Source organism: Caloenas nicobarica, chromosome 3, assembly GCF_036013445.1.
Source record: "Caloenas nicobarica isolate bCalNic1 chromosome 3, bCalNic1.hap1, whole genome shotgun sequence".
In the NCBI taxonomy this organism is placed as follows: domain Eukaryota; kingdom Metazoa; phylum Chordata; class Aves; order Columbiformes; family Columbidae; genus Caloenas; species Caloenas nicobarica.
In genome coordinates, this window is record NC_088247.1 from 91,854,807 (window position 1) to 91,873,378 (window position 18,572).

The 18,572-nt window shown below is 39.2% G+C and overlaps 1 protein-coding gene across 1 annotated transcript in view; it reads left to right on the plus strand.

The window, feature by feature from the left end:
• The first annotated feature begins 223 nt into the window (after positions 1-223).
• Positions 224-18,572, plus strand: part of PPP1CB (protein phosphatase 1 catalytic subunit beta) — a 29,176-nt gene continuing 10,827 nt past the window's right edge. The window contains exons 1-4 of the mRNA XM_065631102.1: positions 224-521; positions 12,632-12,763; positions 16,213-16,443; positions 16,795-16,899. Of these exons, the coding sequence (XP_065487174.1) occupies positions 470-521; positions 12,632-12,763; positions 16,213-16,443; positions 16,795-16,899 (520 nt within the window). The 5' untranslated portion in view covers positions 224-469. The remainder of the gene's footprint in view (positions 522-12,631; positions 12,764-16,212; positions 16,444-16,794; positions 16,900-18,572) is intronic.

Here is an 18,572-nt window from a genome sequence, read left to right on the forward strand (position 1 = left end):
GGGCGCCCCGCAGGGTCCCCGGCCCCGCCTGCCTCCCGGGAGGCCGGCAGATGACGGTGTGGCCGCCCCATCCCGTAACCTGGAGACCCGCGGCGGACGCGGGAGAGCGGGCGGCTGAGGCTCCGCGCATGCGCCGCGGAGCCCGCCAGCACCTTAGGCGCCTGCGCGGCGCCTGGGGCGCGGGGCGGCGGGCGGGAGGGAGGGGGCGCATGCGCGCTGGCGGCTCCTGAGGCGGGGAGGAGGCGCAGGGAGGAGGGGTGGCCGCGTCCCCCCATTTAGCGGTGAGGGAGCGGGCGCGGCGCTTTCGGCTGCCAGCGCGGGAGAAGCCGGGCGGCCGCAGGGGACTGCCGGAGGGGGGTGGGGGGAGCCAGCGTAGCTGCGGCCACCGCTCCCTGCTCCTCCTCCTCCTCCGTGAAGCGCCCTCCACCCCGCCCTCTCCCCGCCCGGGACCGAGTCTGGTGGCCACAAAATGGCGGATGGGGAGCTGAACGTGGACAGCCTCATCACCCGGCTGCTGGAAGGTAAGCGAGACGCCGGGCAGCCCCGCCCGCCGCCCCCTGCGCGCACCGGGCCGGGGGGGGCGAGAGGGCGCCGTCGCCTCCCCACGGGCTCCCCGCGGGAGCCGGGGCTGCCGGCGGCGTGAGGGGGAAGCGGGCGGGGCGGGCCCGTCCCGCGCCGCGGCCGGGGAGCGGGGGCAGCGCCTCCTCCGCGCCGCCGTGGCGGCCGGAACGGGGCTTGGAGCGCCGCGACACAGCCCCGGGCCAGGCCCTGCGGGAAGTGGCTGCTCTCCTGTTCAAAAAAAAAAAAAAAGTCTCGCTTTCCGTCTTCGCTTTCCCCCCGCTGCAGTTGCCTGGCTGAGGGGCGAGCTGGGGAACCCTCTAGCTGGGCTATGGGCGGCCTGGTCCCTTCCTCCGGCTGGGTTGGTCGCAGTCTCCCGTGTTTAATTAAAACTATGTGTCTCAGCGGCGTTAGGTGTGGGGTTGTATGAACGTGTCAGTGGAAGCAAAGGGGTTTAGTGGCCTGACATTCCTCTTCCCGCCTGCGGGCCAGTTTCCGAAAGTGGCTCTCACGGATGGCTAAAAAAAGCTGTGAAGGGTTTTGTGTGTATTAAATAGCGAGTCTTTCCTTTAAAGAACGAGGAAACTGACTCCTTGCTTTTGGAGAAGCTGAGGAATTATTCCAAGCATTTTCTTTTTATTTATGTCTTGCATATTTAGTCTTCTTAGGCCTCTTCTCACATTAATCTTCCATTGCACATTCAACAAATATCTGGTATGCTGGAGGTGAGAGTGCATGCATGGGTATGTGCTCTTTGCTTGGCTGCTGTACTCCTTGGGTCGTTGGATCACTTTGCAGGAGGCTTTATGGAAAGGAATTTCTGGAGCATGTACAGTTCTGGAAGTGAAACAAGCTTTGTAAGTCTGAAACTTTTGTTCAGCTGAGTTACTGCAAAGCAGACTTTTTAGGGCTTTGAGGATTTTTTTTTTTAGTAATTCTTATCTTTTTAGATGTGAAACTTAGTTAATGTACAATAAAATCAGTGTTTTAAAATACATACAGACTTTGGGCAGTTGTGCTTATGTTTGTGATTTAAGCTATGCAGTGTAGTGTAGTATGAAGAAACTGCAGGTATCATCAGTTGATGTTTATATGTGATCGCTAATACAGATAAAACTCCATTTTTCTGGATGTTGAAAACCAGATTAGTATGTAGGTTTTTAAGACAAACCAAATAATAACCTAGTAAACATTGACTTCACAGTGCAGATTTTTGGGGGACATTAAAATGCATGTATGTGTGTGGTGGTGGGATTTTTTGAGACACTTAAAAATATGTTTGGTACTTTTGCTCAGTGCTTGTTAGTGTTGTTACTTAAACATTGATTCCTTTAAGAAGAGGGGATTCTGTCGTGTTTTGGTATGCAACTTGGTGGGTTGTTTTAAATATTACTCTACTTTTTTTTTTTAAATAAGAATTTTAAAATGTTTCATACCTTTTATGTACGCCACAAATACTTGTGTTGCAACTTTTTGCCTTTTTGGGTTATGATTGGGTGCCTTGTGTTCGAGCAACTTAATCCGTGCTTTGTATTCCATAGTACTTTAATCTTGAGAGTTGTGTTTGTGCAACTTCTGAACCAAACTTTGCTTATAATTTTCCATCTCTGTTTCTCGGTCTGTTTCTCCTTCTGAACAGAGATGAGGAAGATTCTTAAGGGAAATGGGTGGGTTTTCGCTGCTTGTTACCTACTAACAGTAGTAGGAGTGCCTTGTACATCATGTTGTATCTGAAAGGGAATAGATTTTTGCAGGTTCTGTTTGGAAAAAAAACAAAACAAAACTTAAAAGAATGCATCGTGTATTATTTTTGCTTCCATTTAAGATATTGTCTTTGTGATACTGCTAGTGTATAATATTTTAAGCTGTGGTTCAGATAGTAGTGTTTCACAATGAAGCTTTTTTTTTTGTGCAATTGGCAGCTCACATTCTGGAGCTCCTGCTATTGCATAGCTGACCTGTTCTGGTAAAGTGAATATGGATCCTTTCTCATGCTGCTTGCATAGAAAAATTTCTATTGACTCATCTCTGAAGCAATTACTGAGTTTAAAGCATTTTTTTCCTCCATTACACTTCAACTTTGACTTGAAGGGCAAGGAAACATGGCTTTTGAGCTTTAAAAATGCACATTAATCAAAAGACATTTTTATGAAATGCCATGAGACGCACATTTAGTCCTTTTAGTTACATGGAGTGAAATGAATGGTGTTAAGTTTGATAGCAGTCTACAGTTGTCTCTCAGTGGCTACTGCATGTACATTTTAAAGGGTAGCAAATACATATCAAAAGCCACAGCAACAGGAAACTTTCCTGCTGTCATTGGTTTGTGGGTTGGTGACACCTGTTTCTAGCCTGTGACATTAGTTGTCAGGAGTTCTCGCTCTTACTTTAATTAGGTTACTCTAACTGATTTTACCCTTGTTCAAGGCTACGTATCTTTTGGGTTATATGACAAATTAACTTGCCTTTGATTGGAATTACCTACTTAGATCATCTTACCCTCCATGTGCTGTGGTTAGTTGTTTATTTTCTTTTCTCTGAGCTATCAATGTGAGGTGGCCTGTAGCCAGGCTGCTCGGAAGAATACATCAAGAACATCTTCCCGGCCCTCAATATGTGTGCATGCATGCCTAGCCTGAATGCGTGTGTACTTTAGAGATCTTTTGAGTGCTGAAAGTCAGATTGATTAATTCTTGAGTTAAATTTGGGATCGTTTTCAGAAAGACTCAACTGAACCATAGTATAATGTATGGTGATAGTCTTCTAGGACATTAGCTTTCAATTTCCATGTTCTTTTGCATATACCATGTTCTTACTCTCTTTTTTTCCTACCATGGAGGGATGGAAGGTAGAGCACATAAGCCATTGCTACATTCAGACTTGATGCATACAGTATACACTGTAGTTTCACTTTTCTCCAAACAGAATTTATTTATAAGGTATCACTAACTAATGAATTTAGGAATAGTAAGAGCTTGTTTTGAATTGTCTTACAATTTGTCTAGTATTTGGTTTCATCCTATTCCTGTTTCTTTGCTAGACAAATGAGGGTGATGCCAGTGCTCTTAGTTGTGTGCCTGACTGATCTTGGTGATACTTTTAGCTTTATTATAATATTTTTGATAAATAAATCACTCATAAGTGAATCTCCAAAGATTTATAGATCATATAAACACAAAATTCCATAGTTCCACTAAAACATTTTGACTGATGTATAGCCATGAAAGTGAATGAGCCAAATTAGTTTTAAGACCATTTCCTTCTTGCACTGGCATTCAAAATTCTAGTCATGGGTCAGACTTAGTCACACTATGGCACACAGAAAGGTGATCCTCTCGTTTTTGCTTCGGTGTCCTGACTCTTTTTTTTCTTCTTGTTGTGGTTGTGGGGTTTTTGGTTGGTTTGTGTGGGGTTTTTTTATAATAATAATTATTATTATTACTATTTTTATTCTTCCTACTTTCCCAGCTATGCCACCTGGTGGATAGATGTTTCCAGTCCCTTCTAGCTGTGAACAACACAGGAGTGTGCACATACACGGGACAGTCATGAGTACAGCAGATGTGGAATACGTTGTGTTTTGCCCCATCTAGGCACACCATGTATCCCTCTGTGGGAAATGCCCTGAAATTTGCAAAAATGCTGTGCTAAACTGATACACTAGGCTTATATTTAAGACAGGCTCTAAGCTAATTTAAGCTTTGATGTATGAAAAAGTTCTGTCTGTATCAAAACAAGGGTGCTGGAATAGGTGTGACCTTACTTGTACAGAGTGCTGTGGATGGTGTTAAGTGAGACTGCCATATTTCTGTCCTGGCGTTGGGCTTCCTGTTTCTATGCTGTATATGTCTCTTATAGTCTGAATATAAGGCAGCCCAGCTGGACTGGACTTTCTGCAATTTCAAATATATGTGTATCTGTCTCAGTAAACACTGAGGAGTTTACCATATGGAAGAGAGGATGTAGCTGGAGAAACCCAGACATATAGTAGCCGTAAATACAAGCTGGATTTCTGTGAGGAATGTTTATTTATATAGCTGTACAAACAAATTTACCTTGTCTAGGCAAGACCTCTTGCCTGCCTAAATATAGCTAACCTATTTCAAATTAACAACTTGAATTCACTTGATGGAACTTAGTGTGGATGTGCTCTAAAGCAAAATTACTTTTGGTGAGGTTAGGAGGGCTGCTAGTTCTGATAGTACTGATCTACCAAGAAAGCTGGGAAATGCTTATCCAAGAAGACTTGAAGAATCGTTATTGCGTCAATGTTCAACTCAAAGTGTGATTTCTATGATTGCCTTGTAAAAGCTGGTTGTATAGTGTTCTTACTGTGTCATGTGGTGTCTAAGAAAGCCGCAACCTTAACTTCATTCTGATTTCAGAGGTCTTGTATGTTGTGATAAAAGTAGAAATTTTAATGTTATTCAGTTTTTCAAATGGAAGGTGGATTTTAAATGCTTATGAAATAAGAAAGATCTTATTAGTTTTAAATGCTGTAGTGCTACTGCGCTGATGTATTATGGTCAACAATGTCCGTCTTGTTTGGTTAGTGTCTTAGCTAATTAGCCTGTGCAGCCGGCATGGCAGTGTGGTGTGATACAGCAGTAGTACTTGCAGTTCCACAGACACCGTAACTGATACTGAAAAAGAGGCAATCGTAGGGGAAAAAAAACCCAAAACTTTATTGATCTGTTGCAGAACAATATAAACAAACCATTGAGGTGAAGCTTGAATAAACAAAGGTTATTACCTGGTTTGGTTTGAAATCACTGGATAATCTGTTATTAGAAAAATAAACAAGGACAACTTAATAAGGAGTTTCTTACAATGGTTGTATTTTTGAAATAAGCTTTAGAGAGAAAGAAAACAGGCAGTTTTCATATGTTTCAAGCAGGCTAGGTATTGTGTTAAACAGGGAGAAGGGATAGAAAGAAGGATGTTTGTTTCTGGGTTTGTACAGCAGTGCAGATATCAGCCAGTTCATCTTTAGCTTTATAAGTGCATGATAAATGTGATAGTTGGCTTGAAAGATTGCACTGAAGGCCAAGAGCCCAGCATCAGGCAAAGTGTGCCAGTGTTCCTTTATTCTGGCCAGCTATTTTGTGGCTTGAAGTCTAAATGATTCAGTTACTGTTTTAGTTAAACATTCTGCAGAATAGTTTTTACTTGACTCATTCAGTGTCTTGCTCAGAGTACAGCTAAATCATAGTATAAAAAGAAAAAAAACCCACCTGTTTTTGTTTAATGTAGATACGAGGATTTGTAATACTTGATGGCTGCAATTAAGTGCTCATTAGTGACTGCTACAAATGTAGGTATGTTACTTTTTTTGGGGGAAAAAAAAAAAAACAAACCACCAAAACACAATATATGGTTTAGCACTGTGAAGTCAAGCATGCTATATTTGGCTTTTACTCAGTAAGGTCAGATGCCGTACTCGGTGAAGGGGTTGTGTGTACAGGGGAATCTACTCTTTGCTACAACCTGAGGTGCCTCTAATGTGACGTGTATCTGATTCATAATTTTAACATAGAAATGAACCTGTTTACTGCCTTCTCTTACTGCTGTATGATCTCTCTAGTACATTAGCTAGGTCTTCTTAGTTTCACAGCACCATTTTCTGTGTGAGGTTTTTTGTTGTCATTTTGAGTTGGTGTGTGTTTTTTAATATCAAGCTTGATACAAAGCTTTTGTGTGTATGTGCCACATAACTGTATTAGTTAAATACCTGAGAAATTGAAGAGGTGAAAAGCTAATGTTAAACCCTAGTTTCTTGTATTAAGTATTTAACTTCTTTCCTTGGTACTTTTCAGGAGTTATGAAGTAACTTTGTAATTTGCCTCTGCTTTCCTCAAGTTTTAGGAATTCCATTAGCACTGCTTTAGAGAAAAAGAAAGTTAAACTTGAGAAAGAAGCTGAAGTTTGTTGTTTCATGAGATTTTTATGCTAGGTTAGCCTTCCCTGTGGACTAGAACAGGAATTGCCACCACTGCATAATCCAGCATAGTGAGAGGCTTCTACCTCATGTTTTGCTATAGTTGTGTGAGTTTGAGGTTCAAGTGTAGTTAAGCAAACAGTAAATATAGACCACTAACAAGCATTAGGGTTACACATTTTACTTACAGGGTGGAGTAACTAATGTGATCTTGTCCTTCAACCTTGAATTCAGCAATTCTTGCAACTGTGCATGATCCAGAATGAGACCATGAATTAGTTTATAGAACCTTTGTGTAAGGAAGCAAGTGGTCCATGAAAAGCAAATATAATGGGTGAGGCTGATGCAGGAAGACTTGTCTTTTCATGGCCTTATTTGGGTATCCCCTGAAGCAACTTTAGATATTAGTTTCTAACAAATCTCCTTCTCCGTGAGCATTAATTCTGCTGGCTAGTATGTATTTTAAGAATGTAAAATCAAGTTTGGGTTGAAGAAGAACACTTTATTGTTTGGTTAGTTTCCTGGTTAGAAATGATAGGCTTGGGCAGTCTCTTGCACTGCAGTGATTTTTTTTTTTTTTTAAATGTTAAATAAGTCCTACTAAAATGAGTTCACAAGCAATCACTCTGTTCTTGAGCAAAATACTTAATATCAAGGGCATCCAGTGAAGGTGAATTTATTAAGATTTTAGGAGTACTTGGATATAAAAAGTACAGTTTTTCAGGAAAAAACTCCCTAGAAGGCTGATTCTTCTATTTTTAGTGGGGAGTTTGGATGATGTACCCTATGAAAGGTACAAGCCTTTGCTGCGTACACCGTGCAGAGGAGCTGTATATTCAGCAATAGGCTTCTTACTGAATTGAGCCAAGTCCTAGCAGGGCTTCATTTATATTATCGATGTCCAGCCATGTAACACATAAATGAAAGCCATTCTAAGCTTAATTCTGTTACAGCAATGCTGAAACTTTGAAAACTTGTTGCTGAATTATCTCTCAAATGTTTTGCTGCAAGATAGGGAGTGGCTGCTTCTGGATGACAGCTGAATAATTTAAATAACAAAGGGAGTAGAAGTTTCGCTTTCCAAAATGAAAGACACTTTTTAAACCCACTGTAGGATTCCTGATTTAAAACCATGAATATACATAACTTGGATTTAAAAATGCTGGGAGTTGATAACTTCAGAACATGTTTCCAAAATTGGTGTAAGAATTGTTTATTTGTTTCCAAGTCATTGGTAATGCCACCCTTGGCTTCCAGATCCATTCTGCTTCTGCTACTGAGTGGCTGTTAAGGATTCATCAAATACGCCAAAGTACTTTGAAGTACAAGAAATAGTTAAATGTCTTAGTTGCTAATTGCCAATCATTAAACATTCCACAGAATGTTGAGGAGGGAGCATAAGCTTGTGGGAATTGCTTGTGTGCAATTTGTAAAATTGCATACTTGCAGTCTTGTGTTGTAGTTTGGGGTTTTTTTTAGATATACTCTGGCAAAATAGATCTCTAAAGCCATAATTTGAGAAATATGCTTGGCTGGAGCTACTGTGAAAAGAAGCAGAACCAGCTGCTTATTCCTTCACTACTCCTAGCCCAAGTTCACAGTGGATGTATTCTCCAGCTTGGCGAACTATCTAGATTATGTCTTTGTTTTGTTGCATCTTTGTACTATGAAAACAAGATCAGTTCACTGATGCAGTTTACTGTGCAGCCACACAAATGCATATGCCTGCAAAAAAGCAGGGTAAGGAGGAGGCTTCTTAGCAGTAATGCTGGCTCAATTTTTAATAAGACTTAGAGGTCTTAGAGGTCTGTCTAGGTTTTCATGTTGTGCTAAAACTGTGAGTGTTTTGTCCAGTAAATAGGACATGTGTGATATCAGAGAACACAGTATAAATGCTTAGGACAGCTGTGCATACAACAGCTGACTAGTAGTTGAAGAAACTTCTGTTAGTGATTTCACAAAATGAGCAGCTTAATTACTTAGTGAGAGGCACACCAGAAACGGTGTGAAAGGATAAGTTAAATTTCTTTTCTCCACTTCATAAAAGTATGGCAAAAAGTGATGCTCATAGGACTTCCAACAGCCCATTCTTGACCCACTTTCCTTAGTGTTGTTTATTTTTCTTCCTCTCCAGTATCACCTTACGTTATCTGCTACTCCCTGGCATAAATCTGGAGGGATTAAAAAAAAAAATATTCTTTTTGCTGAAATTTTTCTACCCTGCCACTGTGCAACTCATGTCTCTGATTACTAATTGCAATTAGTAGACTTGCTGTGGTTGCTTATCAAAGGTTGTGTAGATGCAGAGACCATTTTAGTATTGATTAGAGCAGCTTTTGGATTACTATAGGATCTATTGTGCTAAAATAATAGCCTGACAGTACAATGCATACAGTTGCTTTTAATTCTCTTTATTCCCTGCTATGTCGCTCCACTTTAAGCTCCTTGCAGCAAAGGTTTGTTCTGACATAGCACTATGCACATGGGATTGTGTATTACAATAGGAATTGCTGTCCCTACGAAAGACTTTTATGTAAATCAAAGCTTGTTTGCAGCATCTGCGTCTTAGATTAAAGAGAATTAATTTACGTCTAATGTTGAGATGCTATTGCTGCTCTGGGTAAATGACAACCATTAAAGAGATGGTTTTCCCAATGCTGTTAAAGGCTTTTTGTGAGCTACAGATTTTACAATGCATGAAGCTATGGCTTGTATGTTTTAAGAATAGGTAGCTACAGTAATTTGTAAATGAGTCTGAAAAACATCACACACTCTATCTTCTCTTAACCTCCTTTAAAATCTATTCTTGGGGATTTGGTTTTTGAAAAACTAGATATGGTGAGAGATGCTCTTGTTTACAATCAATATAGTGCCCAGCTGAGCCAAGGAAAGTTCAACAAAATTCTAGTTGTAGTGTAAACTGGTGAAATATTTGCTTGGTCTTGCTGATATACTTGTACCACAGCTGTGGCACAGCTGTTTTGGATGAGAACTTGTCCAACTTGGTAAACCTTTCAGTGCCTTTGTGAATCCAGTAAAGAGCTGAGGCTTCCAGGGTCACTGTAGCTTCTTATTTTTCAATATCTAGTACCCTTATTGATGATCAAGGGATTGTAGGAGAAGACTTCTCTTAACTCTATTATTGATGATTATTGCTCATGAAACCCCAGGCTTCTTACTTCTTCAAATGTAACTGAGCTTAAAAGTTTGCTGTGTGGAGCTGCTGACTGTTGGGATGGAGGGGGAAAGGTGCTCTTGCAAAGGTGTGGTGGCCCAGATTTGTATCCTTCCCAAGGGCTGGAAGTAACTGCAATCATTAGGTGTGTGTTGCCTCCTCCTCTGAGAGTGACATACTTGCCAGCGTTGTAGAAACTTCTCTTATCTGGAGAATCCCAAGTGTGGTAATAAGTCACTGCCCTGTTCGTTGGTTTGTCTCTTACAGGCTTGCAACATTTAAGGCTGTATTGTAAAAAATAAAGAACTAATATCAAGACACTGGATGCACTGACTATGGCAGTTAGTTAATTTTGAAGTCAGGAACTGCATGTTCTCTGTGTCTTTCAGCGTGAAAACCCAGCAGCACTTAAAGCCTCAATCCCATAAAACAATTGTTCCAAGTTTAAACCTCCATGTGAGTTTCAGAGGGAGCTAAAGGCTGGTGTTCTAAGAAATATTGATTGGATCAAATTTATTTTAAGTATTATGAGTGTCCCTTTGAACTGCTATCTCAATTTTGGACTCTGTGCTTGGTCTGGAGCTACCTAGGGTAACATTGTGTGTGGTGGGCTTTCCCGAGTCTTAGTATCGAAACTAGAGTGGATGTGAAAAAGCGTACAGTGAAGTCACTTCTTGGCTTAATTCTGGTGTCGTAAAACATTATGAAAGTAGTTAAATACAGAGGAAAATTTAATTGCTTATCAAAACAGGTTAAAAGAATGCACAGTTTGTAGAGGAAAAGAATAACGGTTATGGTATTAAGACTGTTCTTTCAGGTGTTTGCTTTATCTATAATGATTGTTTATTGTGCCTATCAAAATGAGTTTCTGGTCTATGAAAGGGAACATTGTAAGCTACCAGAACGCAAGCATTTGAAAAGGAGATTGTTGGAGCATTTTGGTACCTCGCAAATTGGATAGTCAAGTCCTGTGCAAAGCTATCAAGCCTGAGATTTTTTTTTTTGCTAATAGTCTCCATGGGGCTGAAGATGCATCTATAAGTGCATCACTTTGTAGATGTTTGAGATGTGATGAAATGGAAGCCTGTAGGCATTTGTTTTCTAGTCACCTTGATTTTATTCTAATGTCTGCCTTTGTTTTCTTTTGATATGTAAGGCAACATTTTAATGTATGAAGAATAATAAAGTGTTACTAAAAAGCTATTTGCTTTCTCAAATATAGTTGAAATCTTAATTAGCAAAAGGAATGTGACTTACCATATGGTAGATACCACCTGGTACTGATTCATAGTTTTACTGAAAGAAGTCCTGTATGCAACAGCCTTGTTCTGTGGGATTCTAATGAGTGAAGTATTTCCTTGCTGCGGATAGGCTAGCTCTCCTGCTATTTTGGCACTCAAACTGGCTGCCCCAGCATCTAGTTGCACATATTCTTTTCCCTGCTTGAGAAAACCATTCTTAATTTCTGCCTTTTCACATGTTTCTGTGGCTTCTTCCTAACCTCATTTCAACAAGTGTCTGGCATTTATTTGTAAGAAAAAATAAAAATTCATAGCACAGTGTTGGAGTGGTTCAGATGTGCAGTTACAGTGGGACAGAAGTATGCAGTGATAACCAGAGTAGATATTTTTGAGCTTAACACTTTGGGCTGTAATGCTAGGTGACCTAGGACAAACTTATTTCCCCTTACATCCATTTTTCCCAATTGCACAATGTAGATGATGATACTCATCTCCTCTGAAAAGTATTTTTTCTAGGAGCTAAGCAGAAATAAAAAGAAAAGGGACGCTATATTAATTTCATGGGGAAAAAAAAAGTTCCAAGCTTAATCTTTTTTTGGAGAGGGGAAACGGGGAACTTAGGAGTGTATTTTATGGTGAAGAACTAATTTTTGCTATTCTCTTCTCAAACCTTATTTTATTTCCTGAAATTGCAGCTAAAATCTTTACGAAGTAATATCTTGTGTGTGAGTTTGAAAGTATTTGGATTTAAACTGCTAAAGTTTTGTACCACCGCAGTCTAATGCTGAATGTTGCTTCCCATTTACAGCAGATAGCAGAACAGGATGTTCGCCTGTTGTCGACACTGATACCTTCTGACTTATTAGTTTGAAGTTTGGTTTATGTTGAGATGCAAGACTGGATCAGCTGAAATGCAAACACATTTATTCTGTTTTGCTGCCTCATTAAAGACACATTAAAGCCTCTGACAGAGGAATCATGTAGATATTTGTGGAAAGAAACAGCTGCAGATAAACTTGCCAGAGGATGTTCGTTTGAATGCAATGACATATGAATGCTTTCAAAAATTTAGTGCTAAATATAGGTATGAGTACCTGACTTATTGGTTTAGGAATTCAATTTCATTCTAATTAGAATGTCTTTGGACATAAAGGTTTTGATATCTCAAGAGCCATTATATATGAATGAAGGTTTCATCAGACTTTCATAGATTTTAGTGTGAAGTTCCTAATATGGCAGTTTCAGCTGCCGAAAGTGTAAACAAGCCTGTATTTTCTTCTTTGTATTTAGCTAACCCCCTTTAACTTAATAGTCCTAAAGAAGTTTATTTTGTGCTAATGTGAAACTGTTTTCAGGATTTTCATTCTCAGGATTTTTTTGCCTATTGTGAATGCACAAGCATGATGGGATTGTTGAATTAAACACTTCTTGAAGTTTCTATTTGTCCAAATGTGGACGAAAGCAAGGCTTAAATTGTTCTCTTCTGAGACCCTGATTTAACAGGAATGCACACAGACCTTTAAGCACAGATTACCACAGTAGCAGGGATTAATTTTAGAATTCATTGGAATATATAATTCCAACACATTTGGTAGATGTGTTGGAGTGTGCTGCCAGCTTTTTGTCAAATACAGATTTCAAATACAGCTCATCTGCACTTACCTATTGCTATGTATCTGTGTGACAGTTACCTTCAGTTGTTAACCAATCTCATTTCAGTACGAGGATGTCGTCCTGGGAAGATTGTTCAGATGACCGAAGCAGAAGTTCGAGGCTTGTGCATAAAATCACGGGAAATATTTCTTAGCCAGCCTATTCTCCTGGAACTAGAGGCACCTCTGAAAATTTGTGGTACGTGAACTTCATATGTATGTGTTTTATGTAGGTGTTTTAATCTAGTTGTCTGCTAGGTGGATTGGAAGGATACCAAGATAGGCAAGTGACCTTGACTTGGGTGATATGGATTAGAGTGAGGTCTTCACGATCTTAAATGTAATTTTCAACTTGAATTGGATTAAGTCGAGAGAAGGCAGCTAATGGTAGGTTGTGGATGCTTCCAGTACTATTTAGGAGCAAGTACTGTTGGCAGTAAGAGCTGCTTGTGCCCTCGTCTAGTGTAGATTTTGCGACCTGTCCCTTTTACTTCCCTAGGGACTGCTTGCACAGACCTGCTACTCTTGTGATTGCTATTTCGAAAAGCAGTTGGCTGCTTAAAAATAGCGAATGTTTGATGTTGTAGTTGCTTTCTTCAGAGCATAAGCAAAACAAAGATTTTTACTTGTTGTGAAGTGGAACACTTTCAAAAATAGTGTTGAAGAAAGCATTGTTAGTCTTTCAATTAAAAAACAAACAAACAAAAAACCCAAAACCAAAACAAAGAAAAAACCACTGGATGCAGACTGTTAAGTTAGGCTTAGTTACCATGTAATAAACTCCCTGACCTTTATTGCAAATTTTAACAAACATCGTTATTGCTGACAAATATATGGATAAAACTAGAATGTGTGTGTTCTTTACCTCTCTAAAACTTTATAAGATTCTAGACTGCTTCAAAAGTATGCTGTTGTTAATAGGTACGCAAGCTTTTTAAAAACTGTTGCAAAAGTATTGTAAATACTGGCTTGTAATCATCTTTCAAGTTATTAAAAGCAGATGCAGTCTTAGAAAGCACAAAGTTTATGAAATTAGGCTTCTTAAACTGTCTTAGTATTAAAATTGAAGCAGTCTTTGATTTTGTTGTAACTAACATGCTCAAAGATAGATCAGGTTCTTCCTAGGCTTCTTCCTGGCAGGCCTAATGTAGAAATGTTTCTCACATTAAGATAGGATATTACCAATTAAAAAAAAAAAAAAAACCACACTAATGGCAAAGTCATTTTTAAATGACCAATTGCTTTGTAGGGTGGGGAAGAAAAAGCAGACCAGCTTGCATAATGGCATAAAGTTGAAAGTAAAATCCAGCTTTACCTTGTTGTGTTTATGATATGCTGGAAAGAATACAACAGTCTCATCATATTCCTAGATAAATAAAAAACAAAAACTAAAATTAAATATTTAGATTGCACACAAGTCAAGGTCTGCAAAGTATAATTAGTCTTCTTCAAAGTTACTTTCTCATTTGCTTAAATCGAGGTGGTCAAAGGGACTGTTAGATACGCAATAATAGGCTAGCAAATGCACAGTTAAAAAAGGCATTTGTTAGTTTTAAATTGGATTCCAAACACCATGATAGCACCAGGAAGTGTCAGGTGCATCTAAATTTAATATTAGAGCAATTGTCAAAGATGCATTTGGATAAAAGCAAAAGAAAGGTGATCGCTTTCACCAAAAGCAAAATATGCAGCTGTACTGCTTTGAACTACTATTGTAGTGTGTTCAGGCATTGCCTGAAGAACAATTATAGAGTTGTTTTCTCTTGTAATTGAGTCAGTTCAAAAGAAGCTTTTACATCTTGAATGGCTGTGTTTTAATGTAAGATGAAAGATATTCCTATGTAAACATTCATTTTAAAATAGGTGCAGTTTTTACTGTAAGATGCTGTATCTGGTAGACTTCAATTCAACTTGTGCCCATGTGAAGCTGTATTTTTAAAATGCCAAGTGCCTTAATGAAATATTAAATGCTTTGGTTCATTTACAAAATTGTTTCTATAAAATGTTCCTTTACCCTCTAAGTGCTTTGGTCCCTCTGGCTCATGTGTGTAACTGAAAGTAATTTCAGACAATGAACACACTTATAATTTTTTTGTAGTATGTTTACTTGGTAGTTAATTCTAGTGGTGTTGAAGTTTGGAGAGTGTGTTAGTAGTGTAGTTCTGGAGTACTAGACTCAGCATAGCAAGGTCATCCTGAGGAGTCTTCTATGTTTTCTTTCTGGTTGTGACCTGGAGATTTCTAAATATCAAGTAGAATAGGAATCATTGCAACATACGTGAAAATTATTTTAGCCAGTGAAACTTCAGATTGAGTCTGAAATTGGATAGTGGATGATGTTCCCCACTATTAGAAGAAAGGTGGGAAGTGATTCCTTTCTCTGAGTTCAGAGTAGTTATGGAAGAATGCTGCCCAAAGGAAGAAGTATAGCATTTCTCATTGAAATAGTAAAGAGGAATATAGCTATATACTCACCACTGTATGCTTTAGGAATTGAACTGGAGAACATACAGGTTTGGGAACCTTTTTTTCTTTAAGATCATAGAAAAAGTTGTAGAGAGATGTGTGTTGCAATTTTTGCCTTTTTTTTTAAGGCCATAGTAGTTAGCACTCTACTGGAGAATAGCTGTGCTTTACAAAGTGGGGATTTTGGCACTGAAAAAGCAGCAAAAGCGAAAATGCATTCATGGAATGCTTAGTGTAAAGGACCAGGAGGTACTAAGTTTAAACTGCATACAGCATGTACTGCAGGCTTCTTGCATAGTTTTTTTGCATTCTATCACTTTGGTAATGAATTCTACAATCAGCTGGAATACATCTGTATTCTACAAGTTAATGCAGAGCAGCTTTGGCATCTTCTTTGACCTTACAGGCAGCTCACAGATAGTTAGCTTTGGCTAGTCTGATATGATGCACTGTGGTGGTGTAATTGCCACACAGAGCTGTTTCATGGAAAGCCTACTTAATTTTAAAGCTGGCAGCGTGATGAATACCATGACAGTTATTTTTCCGAAGATATACCTGCAGGGTTGAATATCTTGTAAGGGATATCAGTCTTTGAGTCTCTATACTGTTTTTATATTAATAACTGTATGCAAGGAGGAGTTACCCTAAATGCTGGGGAATGGGAATCCCAGTACTGCAGTGTTGTAGGACGACAAGCGGTTGACCTTTGAAGTAAGTGCTCTCTGCCAGTACAATGTTCAGTTTTGCTCCAGTCTGTCAAGATTCTTTACCAATCTGTTTTTGCAATAAATAATGTGACATAACTTTTCCTTAACACAGTGGCTTCCTGGCCATGTAACTGTTCAATTAGAGACTGTCTTTCTGACCTTGTTTTAATTTGAGCAAATTAGAGTTTGGTTAGGAAGCTTAAACTTGAAGACTTCTGTAGCTTTTGGTTTTCAGATTGTTTTCATAACTGACATAGCAGTTCTGCAAATACTATGGGTTATTTACATTTAGTGAGTACTTTCAGTTTGTAATATTAATGTGGTTCTCACCTTTCCGATACTTATTGCTGGCCTGTTTTTAAAGGAAATGATGTTTTTCTTTAAGATCAATTAATAAAAAGTGATTAGCTGACGTAAGTTCTTGATTTCTGTATTCTTTATTGCACTGATCCTTGGTAAATATCTTCTTATCCAGGTGATATTCATGGTCAGTATACAGACTTGCTTCGATTATTTGAATATGGAGGATTCCCACCAGAAGCTAATTATCTTTTCCTTGGAGATTACGTAGACAGAGGCAAACAGTCTTTGGAAACAATTTGCCTACTGCTGGCGTATAAAATCAAGTACCCAGAAAACTTCTTTCTCTTAAGAGGAAATCACGAGTGTGCTAGCATCAATCGGATCTATGGATTCTATGATGAATGTAAGCAAAACCTATTTTTTTTTTTGAAAGACTGTTTCAGACTGATCTTGTGTTTTGGAGACTCTTCTAGTAGTGACTCTTGTACTGCAAGGATTTTAATACTCTGTGAACCTGCTTTGAAACTTTTAAAAGTACATTTCGAAGGAAGGTTAAAGTCATTTAGAGAATTATTATTTGCTGTTCTGCTGTCATTGAAATGCTGTTGCAGGAGATTGAAGCTTAAGTATACTAATGGAAATAAAGGCCTGCAAAGGCAGTTTGCTAACATTTTTGGTCAGGTTGTGATATGTATTGCAGCTTGGCCTTAAGAAAACAGCCTTCTCTTTCTAATGTCATTCACTGTTCTTGTAGGCAAGCGGAGATTTAACATCAAGCTGTGGAAGACCTTCACAGACTGTTTTAACTGTCTGCCTATTGCAGCCATTGTGGATGAGAAGATCTTCTGCTGTCATGGAGGTAAGCTGATGGCCCCTTTTAAAGGCTGTGTCTAAACTGATCTTTGAGTTAATGCTATAGCAAATGGAGTGTGGATGTGCATACCTGATATTTAGCTGGATACGTTTAACATTATATTGTCTGCAAAGGTTGCTGTTATGCCTTGTGCTTTTCTATGCACCTGGCAGCAAACAGATATCATCCTTACCTGATACACATGGTCCTCTATGCCTGAGGGGCAAGCACATATCTAGTTATTCCCATCAGTATGTCCCTGTCTGAAGGATATTGAATGCTAGAATTCTTGTCTAATTAGCCACATGACTTGTTACTGTTACTGTCTGTTGATGCAGCATTAGCTAACTGTCATTCCTGGCAGTGAAGTGAAAGAAAAACTTTCCCATGTAACCACAGCTTTTTAGTCTTGGTCTCTTGAACTGGTTTCATAAGATGTTGGTGGAATGGACCTCTGAGGTCACATAGTCAAGCCTGCTGCTTGAAGTAGGACAGTTGTTAACATTAGAGCAGGTCAGCCATGGCTTACAGGTTTTTGGGCTCTTGCAGAGTCACAAGAACTTGAACAATTTACAACAATTTCAAATTACTTGTAGTAAGAGCCATCCCTGCCTCTTTGCAGCTCTCTTTGCAATTACCTCCATTACTGAGCAACTTGATGCCTTGCACTGAGTGATCCAGAGATGGTCTTGTTGGTGTCACACTTGCATTGTCAGTGAGATAGAGACTAGTGGAAGTGAGAGCACTGTAGAAACCTCTAGTTTGAACAGCTTCATTTGGAATTAGAAATAGCAAGCACCCGAAATCACTGAGCAAGACTCTTGCAGGTTTCTTGAAGTGATATTGATGGCTGCCATCCTGCATTTATTAATTACAGGTATCTCTGCAAGAGCTCTGCCTGTGTGGAATGTGTGGTAAAAATGATCCTGGCTCTTTTTGAATCTTGTGTTGAAAGGTTCTGCTTTCAGTGCCTGCTAGTATAAGCTATCAGAGTCTTATGCATAGTATGCTCTGAGATATTGTCATGTCTCTGTAAATACAGCAATAATGCAACGATAGACAGTTAAGCCTGTGCCAGTCTCCAGGTAGCAATGACATATTAGAGGAAGTACTTGTTTTCTCACAGGTCATCTTTTTACCTCATTCTCAATCAGCGTGGTGTCTTTCTTTTTTTAAGAGCTGGTATCTGTCTTATGAGCTAGATTGCATGATTTTAAGATTGTGAGCTACAAAAGTACTTCTGCACTGAGTGAGCCAATTATCAGTGGCTGTCCAATACATTAGTTTCCAAAAAAACTGGCAAAGGAGCTACTCTTTTAGTAGCATTATACTTTATGAATTTTATTTGGGAAACAGTAAAGAATGAATGGTGACAAAATATTGTGGTATTTCAGACAAACAATTAAACTTAGGTGGGTGGTAGAAGGTAATCAAGAAAGATTAGCAGGTACAGTGTAATGCTATGTTCTGAGACAAAACTGGTAGTTTTGTGTCTATATGTACTTGAGACCTGAGTTACATTTAAGAAGCCTAGAAAGCTATTTTTCAAGAAAAAATAAAGCTTTATTATAAATGTTTTGGGGGGATTAATCTCTTATTTACTCAAGTAGGAAAACTGATTTTGTGCAGTGCTCTTTCAGGATCCTCTTACAAAAAGCAATATTTAGTTTATTGAATGC